The sequence below is a fragment of the Stigmatopora argus genome, chromosome 5 (assembly GCF_051989625.1).
Source record: "Stigmatopora argus isolate UIUO_Sarg chromosome 5, RoL_Sarg_1.0, whole genome shotgun sequence".
In the NCBI taxonomy this organism is placed as follows: Eukaryota; Metazoa; Chordata; class Actinopteri; order Syngnathiformes; family Syngnathidae; genus Stigmatopora; species Stigmatopora argus.
Genome location: NC_135391.1, coordinates 13,111,817 through 13,129,102, shown reverse-complemented (window position 1 = coordinate 13,129,102; position 17,286 = coordinate 13,111,817). Strand labels below are relative to the sequence as shown.

Sequence of the window (17,286 nt, the reverse complement as noted above, 5' to 3'; positions counted from 1 at the left end):
GTGACGCACTTCGGTCCTCTCGTCCACGCGCTTTTGATCGAGAACCTAAAAGTTCCACACAGTGCGAACACGAAGGCACCCGACTTCCGGGTTGTGTCGTTATCTCTTTTTGGGATTCGGGCGTCGCCATGGTGACACTCCCTAGCGACGGACTGTAAGTTCCCACGGTATTCCACGGGTGTCGAACACACGCACACGCCGAGGGAGCCGTTGCGCGCGTGCACCTGAGTGCCACATCCGTGTATAAGTGACTGAGCCCAAATCGGACGGAGCTCTGACTCCACAAAGACTAGACGTGTTGTTTTTTTCCGCTGTTTTTTTTGTTTAAAAGTGTAAATGGAGGCGAAAAGAGCGTTCGTAAGCCCTTTTCGGTCACCGAGATGTCTGGCGGCGGCGTCCGCAGGGAAGTCCAAGTTAACCCACCCGGGGAAGGCGATTCTGGCAGGTATGTGTAGCTCATTTCTTCAAACTATGCACCATAAAGTAAACATTACGACGTCACGCATGATCAATTTGATGAACAGACGACTCAGTATTTTATTATTTGAAGTGTCCTCTGATGTCTCCGTGTTTTGACATTACAGTAAACGTCGTCGTGACTACAGTACAACCCGAAAAATGAAAATACCAAATAAAAGATGTTTTGGTTTGGCAGTTCAATATGAAAGATCAACGCAACAGGTTATATAGGAATGTCCCGATTGCATATTTTTGCATGTAACTACGAGAATTTGAGAATCCTGAAACCAGGAAATGTATTAAGGAGGAGTAAACTATACTATGCATTTAAATGTCTTTGGTCCACTCAATTTGAATAGCTCTATTGCAACATGATAATCTTCTAAAAGGGTGATTTCAACAAAGCACAAAGGAAAAATCAAAAATGAAGCTGCAAGCAAATTGTTTAAAGAATATATTTTGCATAAATAAACTTAGGCAGAAAATAAATCTGGTCATCTAATGTGATAAATTGAGCTACAGTCATACCTCTACTTACGAAATTTATTGGGTCCAAAGATTGCTTCATAACGTGGATCTTTAATAAGTAGAGCAGTACTTTTTATGTAATTTTTCTAATTCGTTCCACGGTCCAAAAAAAAAAACCTACCAACTGAACCCTTTAAAAATGATCAAAGTGTCCCAATATGTAAAAAAATATGTGAGAAACCTAAAAAAAATGAGAATAAATCATTTATTACTCTATTAAAATGAATAACAGGCATGCAAAAACATTTGTTTTGCAGTGCAGTGTAAGGAAGCTAACATTAGCACACAAACATGCACATAAACACACATCTAAACAACATCAAATGGTGAATTCAGGACAATGTAGCATTAAATAGAACCTACATGCTATCAATTTTGTTGTTCAGTACAGAGAGGCCATGCCAAGGAGTCGTCACTTTTAGTGCTACTTGGTGGCTTACGGCCGGCCGGCCATATTGCATTGCGATATCAGTCAACCTCACGCCACTTTCTTATCTTGTTTTTCCTCGATAGATAACATAACCTGCTTATTCATTCCATTTGCACCAATACTTTTAAAACAGCCTCTAAAGAGAGTTGTTGTGAGAAGTCAGCGGTTTGTCAAGCAGGACGCAGCACAATTTCAAAATAGATAAGGAAAATGTATTTACTTTCTGGGGGATTTCGTAACTTGGATCTTGATTTTGTATATTGGAACGGTCATTTACATATCAAAGTGTTTTGTAACCTGACAATTTTGTATTTAGAGGCATTCATAACTTTATTTTACTTGTTATTTGTTACTTTTTTACTGCAAGGTTTGTTTCAATATTGTCAATATAAATACAGAAATATCATAAAATATGCTGTATAGCTATAAATATTTGCTTTATACTTATGTATAATTTTGTTACTTGTTATCCTAACTCATTATTTACTATTGTTATGACTAGAAACACAGAAATAATACTATTTGCTCTCCAGGTAAACAAGCTTGTCAAACAGGCGTAATCACAATGCATTCATATTCCAATACACAAAAAAGATGGCAAAGAGATGCTTTTAGATGGAGAAACCCCATAAGTACTCTTATCTTAACTGTGGTAACTGCTTGTTTTGTGCAAAAGAAAAGGAAGAAAGTTAAGATCGCACCACCATTGCTGTGTTCAATCCAAATACATCTTTTTTTCTATCCCATTAATCCCATTATATGATTCTTAACACATACAAAAAGCCTTTCCTATCCAAAAACCTGCATAGATCAGTGCATCTTTTCAGGTGCGCCTTGTGACTTTACCTCCCATGGCAATGTGATTTCATTACATTTCCATCCGAGGCCAAGGCATTCTGATGCTTACGGTAATTCCGTTAGAGAAGAGTAATGTATTAAGACAGGCAAGTCGAGGTGGCAGTTAGCAGAAGAAATGTTGTCTTTTATTTTTCACATGGTCTGGATGTCAGATGGATGTATTCATTGCTATGAAAATAGGTTGAATGCTTACATTTAAGTCTTATTTATTTCTCCATATTCCCTGGGATGCACTCCTGTTGTCATTTTTGTTCCCCTGAGCGTTGTTGATCAAACTGCAGCTCCACTTTCAGATGATTGGAGGGGCTCCTTCAGTGGTCATAACAGGCTTCAGTTGATTTCAGAGATGTGCACACGTGCATGTTTATACTCTATTGTAAGTCATTTAGCTTGTCCTCGGTCTGGAAAAAGTTAAATACAAATAAATCTCTTATCTTTATGCATGCAGATTCTTTTGTTATATGTGATATCAGTTTTGCCTTACTATTGAATTTGCCTCTGTTGCTCAATGCAGATCTTTGAGTGGAGCTGTGGGGAATCCGTCCCCTCCCCCCGTCAGTTCACAGAAGTCTGATTGACTGGCTCGGGTCCCGCATTTCCCCCCTCTCGCCGAAGCTCGTTTCCAGCCTGTCCACCCTGTTTTGCTGCGGCAGCAGCGTTGTACTGTCACAACACCCGTGCCTCCATGCTCAAGCTATCGGGCCAAACCCCAATTTAAGCCCAAAATGATGGCGTATCTCCTCTCTTGGGAGATTTGGTGCGTGAGTTTGAATTGACGAGGGTTAACGTTATGTCTTCAGAAATCTCTCAAGTTTGTGCCCGAGGGCTCCCGGGCAGACAAAGCAAGAAGTAGAAGGTCAGAGCTTAATGCACTCCAGCCCACATACAGAGAGAGCGCACCATTTTCCAATGCTCGCTCGGCTCTTATTGGTCGTTTCAACTCTTCTCACTCTGGTGGTTGAAGTTGGGACACGAAACAAGGGCGCCTTTTAGTCCTGAGGGCAGAGAGTGAAAGTCCAAAATGGATCTCTAGATTTGTTATTCCATTTTTGCTCTCTCTGTGACTGATTGAAAGAACGTCAAGTGTAGCTTATATTTTCCCCCCAGTAGATTTTGATGTCAAGTGAGCTAGATTTCACATTTTGTCCATTCTTTTCTTTTTTTTCCCCACCTTCGGGCAGCGAGCCTTCCTGAGTACTTGTCTTCTCTCGGGCTCAGAGGGCTTGTCAAAGCTTTTCCCCCCAGTACTTGTGGTTTCAACAGACACACACACACACACACACACACCTCCAGCTCAACCAGCTTGTCATTGTTTTCAAAAGAGTGACTCAGCTAAGTGTTTTTTTTCTGGTGGTGACCTTTTTTCATTCAGCACTGAATTTGTTTATTCAGTAGTATTGAGGACAAATTTACAAATGACTGCTTTCAAATGTCTTCTATTGTAATTTAATCTTGAGCAGAACAATACAATTTTCATACTTCACTTTCATTGATGAAGTAAATATAAAGCCTTTTCATATTTGAGAACTGTAGGATCACCTTTTTTGAAATGGCCTCTCTAAATTATTTACAAAATGAAAACCTTATTAATTGTTCATTTAAATAGTAAAATAGTACTTAACAATACAATTGTTCGTCTTGGTTTTATTTCAGTTTTCACCACATCCGTATAATTAAGAAGACTTATTTTTTTTCTTTTGGATAGAATTTTCTATTTATTTCACCACACGACAATAGACGTCCAATCCAGCATTTAAAAAAAATATTGCATTTATGAAGGTTAGATCGGCTAAAAAAAGATCGGGTATTTATAATGTATGGATTTATTTTACAGTATTTGTAAAATGTAGTATTGGTATGGCACAATTCAACAGGGGGTAATTCAAAGGGCTTTTCATTACAAAATGTCCACAAAACCAAAAATAAAGTAATAAAAATGACATTAAATAGTCGAGGCAGTTACAAAAAAATATTTGAAACAGAAAGGAGAAATTATATGACTCAAAACTTTAACTCTATAGGGAGGCAGTGGTAAACAATAATGTTTTTATCCCTGATTTAAAGAACTCATTGGCTGCCATGGACTTCGTTAGACATCCAGGCTATTTTACCCGATTTGAGAATTTATTTATTACAAGCAAGGGTGCCCAGCTTCACCGGTCCCACCTGCTTGTTTAGAAACAAAAGACATGTATTGCGCAATTTAAAAAAATCTCTTTTGAAAAATGGGTGTTTAACAAATAAAAGATTGAGTTTACACACTTAGAGAAGGTGAAAAAATTCAAACACTCGTCTATTAGGATCCGACATCCTTTTCTGGCCACCATAAAATAAATTCAACTCTCAATGTAGCATGGTTTGGACAAACGTAGCGAGAGAATCTTAACATACACACACTCACACACCCATAAATCATGCTGTATAAGGATTATAGATAACATAGCACTAGAATTGATGTGTGCTTATCAGCAAAACGGACTAGCAGTTGCACTGTAGATCTAAGAATCTTTCAAGTCTCAGAAAATGAAGCATCACGGTTGACATTAAGAAGAATGAATAAGCCACAAGAGCTACATCGGGATGAATAAATCTTTTCATCGTCATTGTCACCATGAATATTACTTGTAGATTCATAGAAAGCACCTGCTCCGGCTTCTCTTTTGACCATTAAATATCCGCATAGTATCATTTGTATACATTCTCATCCCGAGAGAATTGAAAATGATCAAGTTAATTGGCTGGAACATGCACAGACTAAAAGTGCCCAACGCCGGTTTTGCATTATTGATTGTTCAGATTTGAATTGTAGTGCTTTCTGACTGTCATAATAATGAACCAGCTGACCTGGAGTAAGCGTTATTGACTGTATCTTTTTTCAAAAGTACATCTTTAACAATACCAGACGAGCAGATGTTTAGATGCTCATTAGGATCACCCGAGCAGGCAGACGAGGATTTTGAGAAATAATTCCTCCCCGTCAGCTGCTTTTCATAATGATTTCATTTCATACAAGCGCTTTGGATTTCTGTTTTGTATTCAGACGTTCTCTTCCATTTTTCATCCAAGCAGAATGTTTGTGTTCATCTGACAAGGCAGTTTTGTAAGTGCCTCTTCGCGAGCCATACCACTCCGTTTTGTGCCATTTCCATTTCTTTCCGGTGTAATAGCAAGTGTCAAGGATTTATATGGATGCATTGATTTCATGACCGTGCGAGACTTGACACTAGCGAATGAGAATGGAGGATGCGTGGGTGCCCCAGCACATGTTATAGATAAAGATTAATGGCTGTTTGGCACATGTAACCCACATTCGGCCATGGGCCCGGCATTCATTTAATGCGGGTTTGTGAGTGTGAATGGTGGGCAATCGTAGACCGTACGAGCCAAGCAGCCTCGGAAGATTGATCATGTGTGCTGTGCTCCCGACTGTTCGTCACATGTTTTCTTATGTGCTCTAGAAAAGAGAACAGGGTTGATTGTTTCCTCTCGCTCGAGACGCAGCGACCCCATTAGGTTTCGTCATCACGACTGGTACGAAGTGCGGAGATCATGTGATTTTGCTTTAACCCTTTGGGGCTAGCCGGTCACCAAGATTATTGGAATTACGATTAGTACGAGTGTTCATGAGGGCGACCATTCAGTTTAGTCACAAGAGGAATGTGTCGATTCAGTGTGTGGCGACGAATAAGGTATTATAGAAGCCATTAGAAAATATACTTCAACTCACAACTACAAGGTTAACCCAAGAAAGCAGGCCATGCTTGTGCAAGATTTTCTAACAATTTTTGTCAGAATCTATTAATGATTTAACCTAAGTCAAAAAGATCCTCCTACAGATGGGATGATTAGATTGGTAAACATAATGACATAAGGTATACATGTGATATCTCATCTTATGTACATATACATATGCATACATATATATATATAAGGTATTATAGAAGCCATCAGAAAATATGATAATGTATATGTGTGTGTATATGTGTATGCATATGTACATGTACATGAGATGACATATCACATGTACACCTTATGTCATTATGTTTACCAATCTAATCATCCCATCTGTAGGAGGATCTTTTTGACTTAGGTTAAATCATTAATAGATTCTGACAAAAATTGTTAGAAAATCTTGCACAAGCATGGCCTGCTTTGTTGGGTTAACCTTGTAGTTGTGAGTTGAAGTATATTTTCTGATGGCTTCTATAATACCTTATTCTTCATATATATATATATATATATATATAAATAAAGATATATATATACATACATATATATATATATATATATATATATATATATATATATATATATATATATATATATATATATATATATATATATATATATATATATGTATGAAGAAATTGAATGGAGGTAAAGGTTTTTTAATTTATTTTTCAACTGACGCGTTGGTTCGATTGAGCTTTTTCTATCTGCTTTTACTCTGTGCGTATTAGCGAATACAATTTGTGTGTGTCATTTAGTTAATGGAGGGTCTTGGCCTGTGTAATGGAAACCCCTTACCAGCAGGCTGTATGATTTAATTAATGTCAGACTGCATTCTCCCTCCTTACCGAGGTGACTCATCTAAATTGTGCATTGTTAGACAGTAAGCTTTGGGACAAGCTCTCCTATGAATGTGAATTTTTCATTTTTTTCTGCTAACAGTAAATTGTAATAAAGCATTAATATCCTCTTTATGACTCCCGAGTGGGTGTGGTTGATTTATTTTTATTTTTTTTCCTCTCTCGCCCGCCTAGATTTTAATATTTATTGAGGATAAGTCATCTTGCAATTATATCCCATGGCACCATGTTGTCATGCAGGTGGCAACCATTAGAAAATGCAGTCTGGAAGTAAAGTAGCATGTTAAGGGAAGGATTTGTCCTTGGGTTGTTGTGTTTTCTTTTGCATTTGAAAGTTCTGTTGACAAGCTTTGCTGTATTTCCAGGCGGTATTGCCGGTGGCATCGAGATTTGCATCACCTTCCCCACCGAGTATGTGAAGACCCAATTACAGCTGGATGAAAAAGCCAACCCGCCAAAATACAGAGGGATAGGTGAGCTGGACTACTTAAATGTAAATTTGATGAGAAATCAACATCATTTGCTATTTGTACATGCTGCTGAAGCTTTGTTTTTTTATTGCCTTACCAAATGGCAACAGATAACTTTACAGCAGTACAGTATATGTATGTCCAAACATCAAACTGTTTATTGATATTTCAGTTGAATTTTTCTGGAAAGATGGAAGAATTACCCATTGAGAAACCACTAGCTTAATGCTAAATGTTTCCAAACCCTAAAGCAGGGGTCCCCAAACTTTTTCCTGTGAGGGCCACATAACTTTTCCCTTCTCTGATGGGGGGCCGGTGTCAGTTTGTAACAGAAAAAGTGTGACGATCGTAGGGGAGCTTAATTTTTTTTTATTGTTTTCCAGAAAGCCACACAACCAAATAACCCTTTCCAGGTTCTTTACAGAAAAAAAGTCAGGAAACAAATAATAACACTATTAATGAAATAAATAATAACTAAATAACTCTCTGAGTTCTTCACAGAAAAAACAGGAAATAAATAACACTATTTATGAAATAAATAAGAACTAAATAACTCTCTCTGGGTTCTTCATAGAAAAAAATCTATGGAACATTAACTTTCTGTTGTGCGATGCACAATCTTAACAGATAAAAGTTCAGCTCAGTTGTCAGAGCAGAATCTCTCTGACACATATGAGCAGTCTCTTAAAGTTCTTGTGTTTCTTCCTTATAATCCTTTTGGTTCCAATAGGCTTGTAGACACCGCTGTTTGCAGCTCTCTCATCAACTTCCCTGTGAAAACCACAAAGGAAGCAGGTTGAGAAACTGAACTAAGTGAAACCGCACCTACACAGCACAATACATTTCACTACCAGTATGGTTGTAAAGATGGATTTTATCCCAGTAGATTTTATTATGATTATATTTGTTTATGCTCAGAATGACTCCTTCAAGTCAGAAAAGTGAGCTTACCTATGTATGTTCATCAGTGTGAACTGTGGGCCTGCATCTGGCTGGTGAGAAGTTGAATATCAGGTTCCATTCTAGTTACAGCCAGTCTCAAGCACTGATGCAAATGTTCATCTGTCAATCTTGATCTCATCGGAGTTTTCAGCAGTTTCATGCGAGAAAAGGTTTTCTCGCAGATATACGTGCTGCCAAAAACTGAGGACATTTTCATTGCGTGTTTTTTTATGTTTGGAAATGTGTCGTTTGGGAGGGAGGCATAGAAGTCAATGAGACTGTTGAGCTTGAATGCGTCTTTCAGAACATCACAGTTCTGTAACTCAGCCAACTCAAACTGATATGAAGGCTGGGCTTCATCAATGTCGGCAGCAAAGGGGTTCTGAAAAAGACGGATTTCTTTTGCATGAACATGTAGTTCAGTGAATCGCACACCGAACTACGCCTTCAGCATTTCCAGTGCTTCCACGCACTTTTCAGCTGGGAACGGGACCGCTGGGTTCTCTGTCGACAGGTTTTGGGTAGCAGGAAGATGGACAAAGTTGCGCTTTTTCACTTGTTCCAAAAGCAGCGCTAATTTCACCTCAAATGCTTTTATGTGTGAATACATGTCGCAAATGAGTTTCCCTTCGCCTTGTAGCTGCAAGTTAAGGCGGTTAAGTATTTCTGTCACGTCTGTTAAAAATGTGAGGTGCCATTTCCATTCTGGGTTGATCAGCTCTGGGACCGTTTTGTCTTTTAAATGAAGAAATGCGTCAATTTCGGGTAGAAGCTTGTAAAAACGCCTCAAAACTCTGCCCCGGCTCAGCCATTGGACCTCTGTGTAGTACAGCACATCTCCGTGTGTAGACTCCAGTTCAGACAGGAATTCTTGGAACTGCCTGTGTTTAAGTCCCTTTGCCCTGATGAAGTTTATGCACGACACCACAACCTTCATTACAGAATCCCACGTCAACACTTTGCAGCACAGTGCTTGCTGGTGACTTAGGCAGTGGACTCGTAGCGGGGCGGTGAGACCCCTTTTCCCCAACTCCCGGTTCATGCGTCCTATTAGACAGCGAGTTTTGCCCACCATTCTAGGAGCCCTGTCAGTCGTGATGCTAGCCAGCTTTGACCAGTCCAGGTCCAACTTCTCCATGGTTTGGCACACTTTGTCAAAAATATCCTCTCCCCTTGTGGTCCCTTTGAGACTTTGGAGGGCTGCCAGATCCTCGCATATCTCAAAGTTTGCGCTAACTCCACGAATAAAAATGAGCAGTTGCGCTGTGTCTTGCACGTCCGTGCTTTCATCCAGTGCTAATGAAAAAAAGTCAAATTCTTTCGTCTTCTGCTGCAGCTGGGCATATACATTACTCCCGATTTCTTCAACGCGTTTGGTCATTGTATTCGCCGACAGACTTACGGCATTAAATGCATCTTACTTCTCGGGACACACCTCCTCCGCGACAGCACCCATACATTTCTTAACAAACTCTCCGTCAGTGAAAGGCTTACCGCTGCTTGCTATCAGTTTAGCAACCCGAAAGCTGGCCCGAACGGATGCCTGGTTCAGCTGAGCTTGGCGTACAAATATATTTTGCTGAGATAGTCGTCCACTTTTTCGCTTTGAGAGTTTGTCTGCTCGTATTTGGCCTTGCAAGCTATCGTACTTGTCTTTGTGACAGGATTCATAGTGTCAGCGAAGATTGTATTCTTTGAATACCGCAACCATCTCTTGACAGATGAGACAAACAGCCTTTTCTTTGCATTGAACAAAAAAATAATCGTTTGTCCACTGCAGGTAAAATACCCTGCATTCTGAATCAATTTTTCTCTTAACTAACCTTTTCGCCATTATTCCGTTCTCAAACAGGTTCAGGTTGCACCGTTTTATATGCTTGAATAGCATCGCAATAGCGATGGTACCAAACGGCCCGCGGGCCGTAGTTTAGTGACCCCTGCCCTAAAGCAACAAACCAAAACCTATAAGGAACTACTTATCTATGTTGACCTCTACTTATCTAGTATTTTGACAACTTATTTATTTATTACTTATTTATTTATTTAAAAAAAATGTATTATTATATATTGACTTATTTATGACTTATTTATTGGTTACTTATTCTTCTGTTTGTTTGTTGTCGTGATTTGTGCACTTTGTGCTTAAGCTTAAAATCTCATTATTTGTATAATGACAATAAAAGAATTCAATTCAATTAAAAATGTTCTCCCAATGCTGCCTCCGAGGAGCTCATTATCTAATTACCCACCATTCCCTGTTGTTGGGGTTCTGAATGCATCTGTGAATCTTAGTTTTACTTAAGACACACACCCAAAAAACTCATTTTAACACCGCAGTATTTGTTGATGTTGGCTATATCCAGGGGAATATGCTAATGAGCGCTCCTGACAGCTGCTGCCTTTTCTACACTCTAGTGCATTCCTTTGCCGCCATAGTTTTTCCTTGTCAACTCTTAAAATGTGTCATTACCTGTAAATCGGCTATTTTGTACTAGAGACGTGCTATTATATTTAATAAAAGCTGTTTGTCTCTCTCATACAAGAAAGGGCACACTCCAGACTAATTAGTGGGGTCACATCAATTATTCAAAAGTGTTAATAATTTCACTATAATTACTCAAATCACTTTTGTTTTTGCTCCCATTTATCCTAAGAGGAACTCATAGACAAAATGTTTTGTACATAAACAAAAGCCAATTTTTCTACATTCAAATCTTTGTTAGTGGGCTTGTGTTGTTGGCAAAGTTAATCATGGCGCACATGTCATGTTTTCTACCAAGATGCTGATTAAGAGAGGCCAATAATTGCACAGGTGTTATTCTGTTGTAAATTTGCAAAAATAAGACTAGGAACCTCTGGATATATCCCAATATGATTCCTATAATGATTATCTCTCAATATGGCGATAAAACACTCATTGATACATGGGTCAGGAAATCCATACATTTTCTATTACCTGCGATTGACAATGTATAACATCAATTAATTTCAATGGGAATGTCTGGCTTTGAATGCTTGTGTCTGAGTGCCATTGACGTGTTTGCTCGTCAAACGTGTCTTCGATATTCTTATATTTTTTTCATAGTTCCTTATGTGATTTTAGAATTGCAGTTCGGGGTAGATTGAATGCTCTATACCAGCGTTTCCCACTTTTTTTAATGACCCAATTCTAACAAAATTGACCCTCAAAATATGTACTGCCTGCTGAGATTTTAGTTGCTCCAAATTACACTCAAAATTATGACATCATTTATCTGTCATACCTGCCACTATACCTCACTTAAATATATATTTTTTAAATCAAATTATTATTATCCTTTCTTTCAACTTCCAGGTGACTGCGTGACGCAGACGGTTAAGAGTCATGGCGTCAAAGGACTCTACAGAGGACTCAGCTCGCTGGTCTATGGCTCAATTCCCAAATCTGCCGTCAGGTATGTCCGAAATGATGTAGAGAATCTAATTACCTAAGATGATAAGATGACCACAACATAAATTCACTTTATTACAATCATCATAAAACAGACTTTTATGGACCTCAGGTGCACATTTTAGCCTCCTGTTTGCTTCTGCATTTCGCAGGAGGGTAATCATCTTTTGAGCATAATGAGTAGAGAATTTTATTGCTTGGCGGCCCGTTGGAGCCAGTGGTTAGCGCGTCGGCCTCACAGCTCTGTGGTCCTGGGTTCAAATCCAGTTCAGGTCCACCTGTGTGTAGTTTGCATGTTCTCGCCGGGCCTGCGTGGGTTTCCTCCGGGTACTCCGGTTTCCTCCCACATTCCAAAGACATACATGGTAGGCTGATTGGACACTCTAAATTGCCCCTAGGAATGGGTGCGTGTGTGCATGGTTGTCCGTCTCCTTGTGCCCTGTGATCGGCTGGCCACCGATACAGGATGTCAGCTGGGATAGACTCCAGCACCCTCTGCGACCCTAATGAGGATAAAGCGGTTCAGAAATGAGATGAGATAAGATGAGATGAGATGAGATTTTATTGCTTGTTGCTAGGAGGCTAGTGTAAAGAAGCTGCCATCGTCTACCTGGAAGCGCTAACTCACACGCTCCAATTATTCTGGTCCATTACCCGCCACGCTTAGCAGAAATGCCAGGCACTCTTGAGAGTGATGGTGTTGTTGTTCTCTCACAGCAGTGACATTTACCTCCTGTCAAATGAAAGCACACACGGGCAAAACCAAGGCAAGTCTTTACTGGCTGTTTGGGTTGAATTTTGCATTGTTTGCACCCGCGCATATGTGTGCATGTTTTAACGGAGCGTGTCGCTCGTCCGTCTGACGGCGAGACAGTTGAGACGAGTTTCATTCAAGCGGAGCGAAGATGCCACTCAAAACCAGAGACGATCTGTCTCACTGGGTCAAAGAGTGAGCAGTTTTGTCAGTATCAAATTGCACAAATATCAACAAATTGTCATTCCAAGCATGCATATTGCTGAAAGCTGAAATTTAGATGTGAATCGTTTGAATGTTGACAAAGGAACTGAACTTATGTGCCAGCGTTCCTCCGTACTAGAAAGTCTTCCACTGCGTTTCACTGGTGCACGGCCTATTTTATTGGATTAGTTTATTGGTATTTTGCCAATAATATAATCAAGAGGGGACATCACAATCGGATTTTATCTTGATTAATCAGCCTTATAATGGGCCACAACGATAAGATGCTTATGTCATGCACTTACAGCTAATTTGTATGGTTGCAGATCCAATTATTGTAGAGCAAACTTCATTGGCTCCATTAAGAAGATAGCAGAAAATATCAGTAATATTTATTATTTCTGCTTTTTCTATTTCCTTCCTCATTGTTTGCCTCATTTAATTTAGGCTCTTTTCATTAAGGTGTTTTTCAAGTACCATTCTTGATTTTTTTTTTTACTGCTCTATCCGAGCCAACCCCATGATTGACCCTACCACCACCCCTTTTGTCTTTTTTTCTTCCTCCCGTGTCCCATTAAGTAATTGCCTACAGCCGTCATTTGGCAAAGTGCTGCCGGGTCAAATGAAAGGCAGTCCGAGGACGGGTGAGCGAGTTGGATATTGCATTGGAATTTTAGTATTTCAGAGCTTGTGCAAAAACGTGAATTTAACTAAATTTGCCCTCTCAATGCCGATTAGCGACCAATCCATTTCAAGTAGTCATCTGATCATTCGTGACCAGCCCTTTCCGTCAAGTTTATTAACATCTATTGCCGTGAATCGCAGTAATTGTCGTCCCTAAATGAAATGGAATATATATTAAAGAGGAATTCTGGAGTCAGAACTGACTCCTGTTTGATTTTTGTGAAGGCTGCTTTTATTTGGATTTCGCAACATGCACGCATGTGCGCACTTTACCTTCACCCCTTCTCCGAAGCTGACCTTGTAAAAAAAGGGCCTCTAATGATTCATCTTCAACTGTCAGCCGCCACCAGGTTGGAACTGTTTCCACGGGCGATGACTGGAGATTTGGAGGGCAAATTGGCAGTCAGAGAACTGCTTCACTAGCCAATTTAATTAAGAGTGCAGTGTCACAGGGCTACCAGAGAAATGTATTGCCATATTAATTTTCAGCCGGATGTGAGGAAGATATATGAAAGTTGTGTCATGCCACTTTCTAACAAGTTTTGTGCGACAGAGGAGCAGATGTGCAGAGCTAATGAGGAGATATGTAATAAAAAAAAAACGCCCACAATTTCCAGGCAGATGGATTTAAAGAGAAAAGGTGGGCATGGTAGATTTCACTGAGACTTATTAAGATGTCAACTGGCAGGTAAACAAGTCGAGAAACCAGACCAGAAAATAACCTCCATCTGTCTTCCTTTGGTTATTTTTGATAGATTTACTGGGCAGCCTCCTCCTGATTCTGTCAATACGTAAATAGCGTTCTTGTGAAGGACACGTTGGTTTCTGATTGAATTTCCACGTGAAGCCAAACCACCTCTCGTCCCTTTTGAAGTGTTTTAACTGAATTCAGTCGTTTGTGCTCAGGTTTGGAGTGTTTGAGTTCCTCAGTAACCACGTAAAGGACGAGTCGGGTCGATTGGACAGCACTCGAGGTCTGCTGTGCGGTCTCGGTGCGGGTGTGATGGAAGCCGTGTTTGTTGTTTGCCCCATGGAAACGATCAAGGTTTGAACAGTGCATTCACTGTTAGGACTGAAAGTACTAAATTTATTTTATAACCCTTTATTTATTTTGATTCCATCAAGGTCAAATTTATCCACGACCAGACTTCAGCAAACCCCAAATACAGAGGCCTCTACCATGGAGTCCGAGAGATCATAAGAGCTCAAGGTAAAGCCCTCCATCTCCATCCATGTTCTCAAGTCGCCCTCTACTGGTCAAATTTAGACGTACACCTGAACATAATCCCACAGCTATGATCATCATGACTTTCTCTTCTGTTCTTAAACAGGTTTAAGAGGGACCTACCAGGGTCTGACTGCCACCGTGCTCAAACAAGGCTCCAACCAGGCCATTCGCTTCTATGTAATGACCTCGCTCAAAAACTGGTACAAAGGTCTGAATATTTTGTGACAATGTCTATCAATTTCCATAATATGATCAATTGCCGACTGCTTTTTAGTGCAGTCGACTACTACACGTGTTGAGCTGATTGTTCCGTTTTTCTCTTCCACTAGGTGACGACGCCAATAAATCTATCAATCCGTTCGTGACTGGAGCCTTCGGAGCTATTGCCGGAGCAGCCAGCGTGTTTGGGAACACTCCCTTAGATGTCATCAAGACAAGGATGCAGGTTGGTGGATTTGTTTGTATTTGTTTGTATTTGTTGAAGAGCTATTAAATGTGACGCATTTCCGTCTGTTTCCAAAGGGCCTAGAAGCGCATAAGTATAAAAGCACCGTGGACTGCGCGATGAAGATCCTGCGACACGAGGGGTTGCCCGCGTGAGTGGACGCTTGCTTCGATGACGAGAGAACACTCTTCACATGTTCATCGAATATCTCTTAATCCCCCCTGTGTGTCCATCGACAGTTTCTACAAGGGGACCGTTCCTCGTCTGGGTCGCGTGTGTCTGGATGTGGCCATCGTGTTCGTCATATACGAGGAAGTGGTCAAGGTTCTGAACAAAGTGTGGAAGACGGACTGAGACGCGGGACGGTCGCTTAGCCTGCTGCTTTTGGTGCTTGACACTCATGTAGGTATGTTCGGTAGAAATTTGTGCTGAATGAGTGCTGAAATTCAGGCTTGTTTACATGATCGTTGGGAACACAAAATTCAGCTCACATTCCCTCAGTTGGGTAAGTCCGGCTAAACGTTGTGTCAATATTAGAACATAAGCAGAAATTGTCAAAAATTTTAACCACGTTTAAATGTTATCATGGTATTAATGGTATTAATCACACTAGCTGAAGAAGACACAATTAACAAGAAGAAGAAAAAAATTTATTTAGGGGAAGATTATTTTTTAATTTTAAAGGGAACTAAGAACAAACATGTTAAAGTGAGAATGTAAAATGCAGAACAACAGGGTGGAGAGGCATCTGTTAACATAACAGCTTTTCACTTAATATTAGCTTTTAAAACAACAACAACAACAACAACATGTCACACTGTCGGTGGACAGAGAAAGAAAACACCCTTAATTTCACCCTCACATATTAGTCGTAGTTCCTGTGAAACTATGATAAAGTGCGACTTATAGTCGGGAAAATACAGTATTTGACTTTTGACGTTCATTACATTTTTCACCAGCCTGTATCGGATAGACATTTCTTCAGATACAGTCGCATCCATAAACAAAGCCTTTAAAACACATTTTTACTTCTTCCATGATCATTTTATGTTTCCCCGTGTTGGGTGCCAAACAAAAAAAAGGCATTTTTAAAGATGCCAATCTATTTAGAATATCATAATGTAGTATTTATTGAGAGTTGAAAATTAAGTGTATATGTTTAAAGGGGAAAAAAGAAATAGCTGTTGTATCATTGTATTTTCCCTGAAGTTCTTGACTGGGTATGAAGGTGTTTTAAGATATCTAAAATATATCAGTTTAGTCTTTATATGTATACATATCTAATTGATGTATTTAAAATATAACTGTGAGAGACATCATTAAGACCTGCAAGTGATTTCCAGAGTTCACAGGCTGATGGATCTTTTATTTTTAAATCGTATTCATCTCAAGCGTTGTTCTGGTTCTTGTGGAAAATTGAGTGGGAAATTGCACAGACAAATGTTTCACTGTGCCCTGTATGATTTTAAATTCAATTTATAAAACAATCTCTAATCTATTTCTTGTTGTACAAAATCCTCCGAAAATCACCCAAGAACAGGCTCTTTATGTGCCACGCTTTATTGAGAAATTGTTTAAAATAGTTCACTCGTGTGCCTTTTGGGTCAATGTCGTCATACCGGATCAGTGCCTTTGGTGTGTATCAAAATGTGGGAGCTTGGCCGATATGCAATATTAACAATGTAACATCTACCTAATTCAAAAATGTGAATTGGAGTAGAGAATCTCAACATTTTGAATCACATGAGAAAGTCTCAAAGGCACTTTATGGTGAGATTGACTCCGATGTGCTTCACTTTATTTTTAACATTATTGCTTCCAATCATATCTTGTTGCATTCCTTGTCAGGAGTGCATTTTTAACAGTAGTATACTTGATTTTGTCCGTTTACCAACAGTGAAGATTCATGTGTTGATGTCTTATGAAGCCTTTGTGCAATGATGTTGATGTCAAAAATGAGTCACAGTTCAGTAAAAATCTCATAAATCAACTGAAAGACGGTGTTCTTGCTCTATTTACCTCTGGCTCAAAATTCTCTCATGTTTTTGTATTGTTTAACGAAGAAAAGTGGCCATTTGCGTTTTAGAAAAGCACCATCTTGCAATCAAAGTTTATTATACTCTGACGTACTGCAGGGCAAGCGCCATCTTAGTAGCATCAAACACAGGAGTGATTATCTGGTCCTGGCAAATGCCCAGTGATGAGAGAGCGCGCCTCTCTGCACACAATGAGGTTTTATGAGCAGCCTCCATTCATCCCATCATG

At 39.6% G+C, this 17,286-nt stretch overlaps 1 protein-coding gene across 1 annotated transcript; it reads left to right on the top strand.

Moving 5' to 3' along the window:
• The first annotated feature begins 19 nt into the window (after positions 1-19).
• On the top strand, positions 20-17,017 carry LOC144074648 (tricarboxylate transport protein B, mitochondrial). Its single transcript, XM_077601184.1, has 9 exons — positions 20-445; positions 7,230-7,337; positions 11,611-11,710; positions 14,255-14,393; positions 14,474-14,558; positions 14,680-14,784; positions 14,906-15,021; positions 15,099-15,172; positions 15,261-17,017. Exons 1-9 carry the CDS (start codon positions 337-339, stop codon positions 15,373-15,375), a joined length of 951 nt encoding a protein of 316 aa, XP_077457310.1. The 5' UTR covers positions 20-336; the 3' UTR covers positions 15,376-17,017.
• Positions 17,018-17,286: the final 269 nt, after the last annotated feature.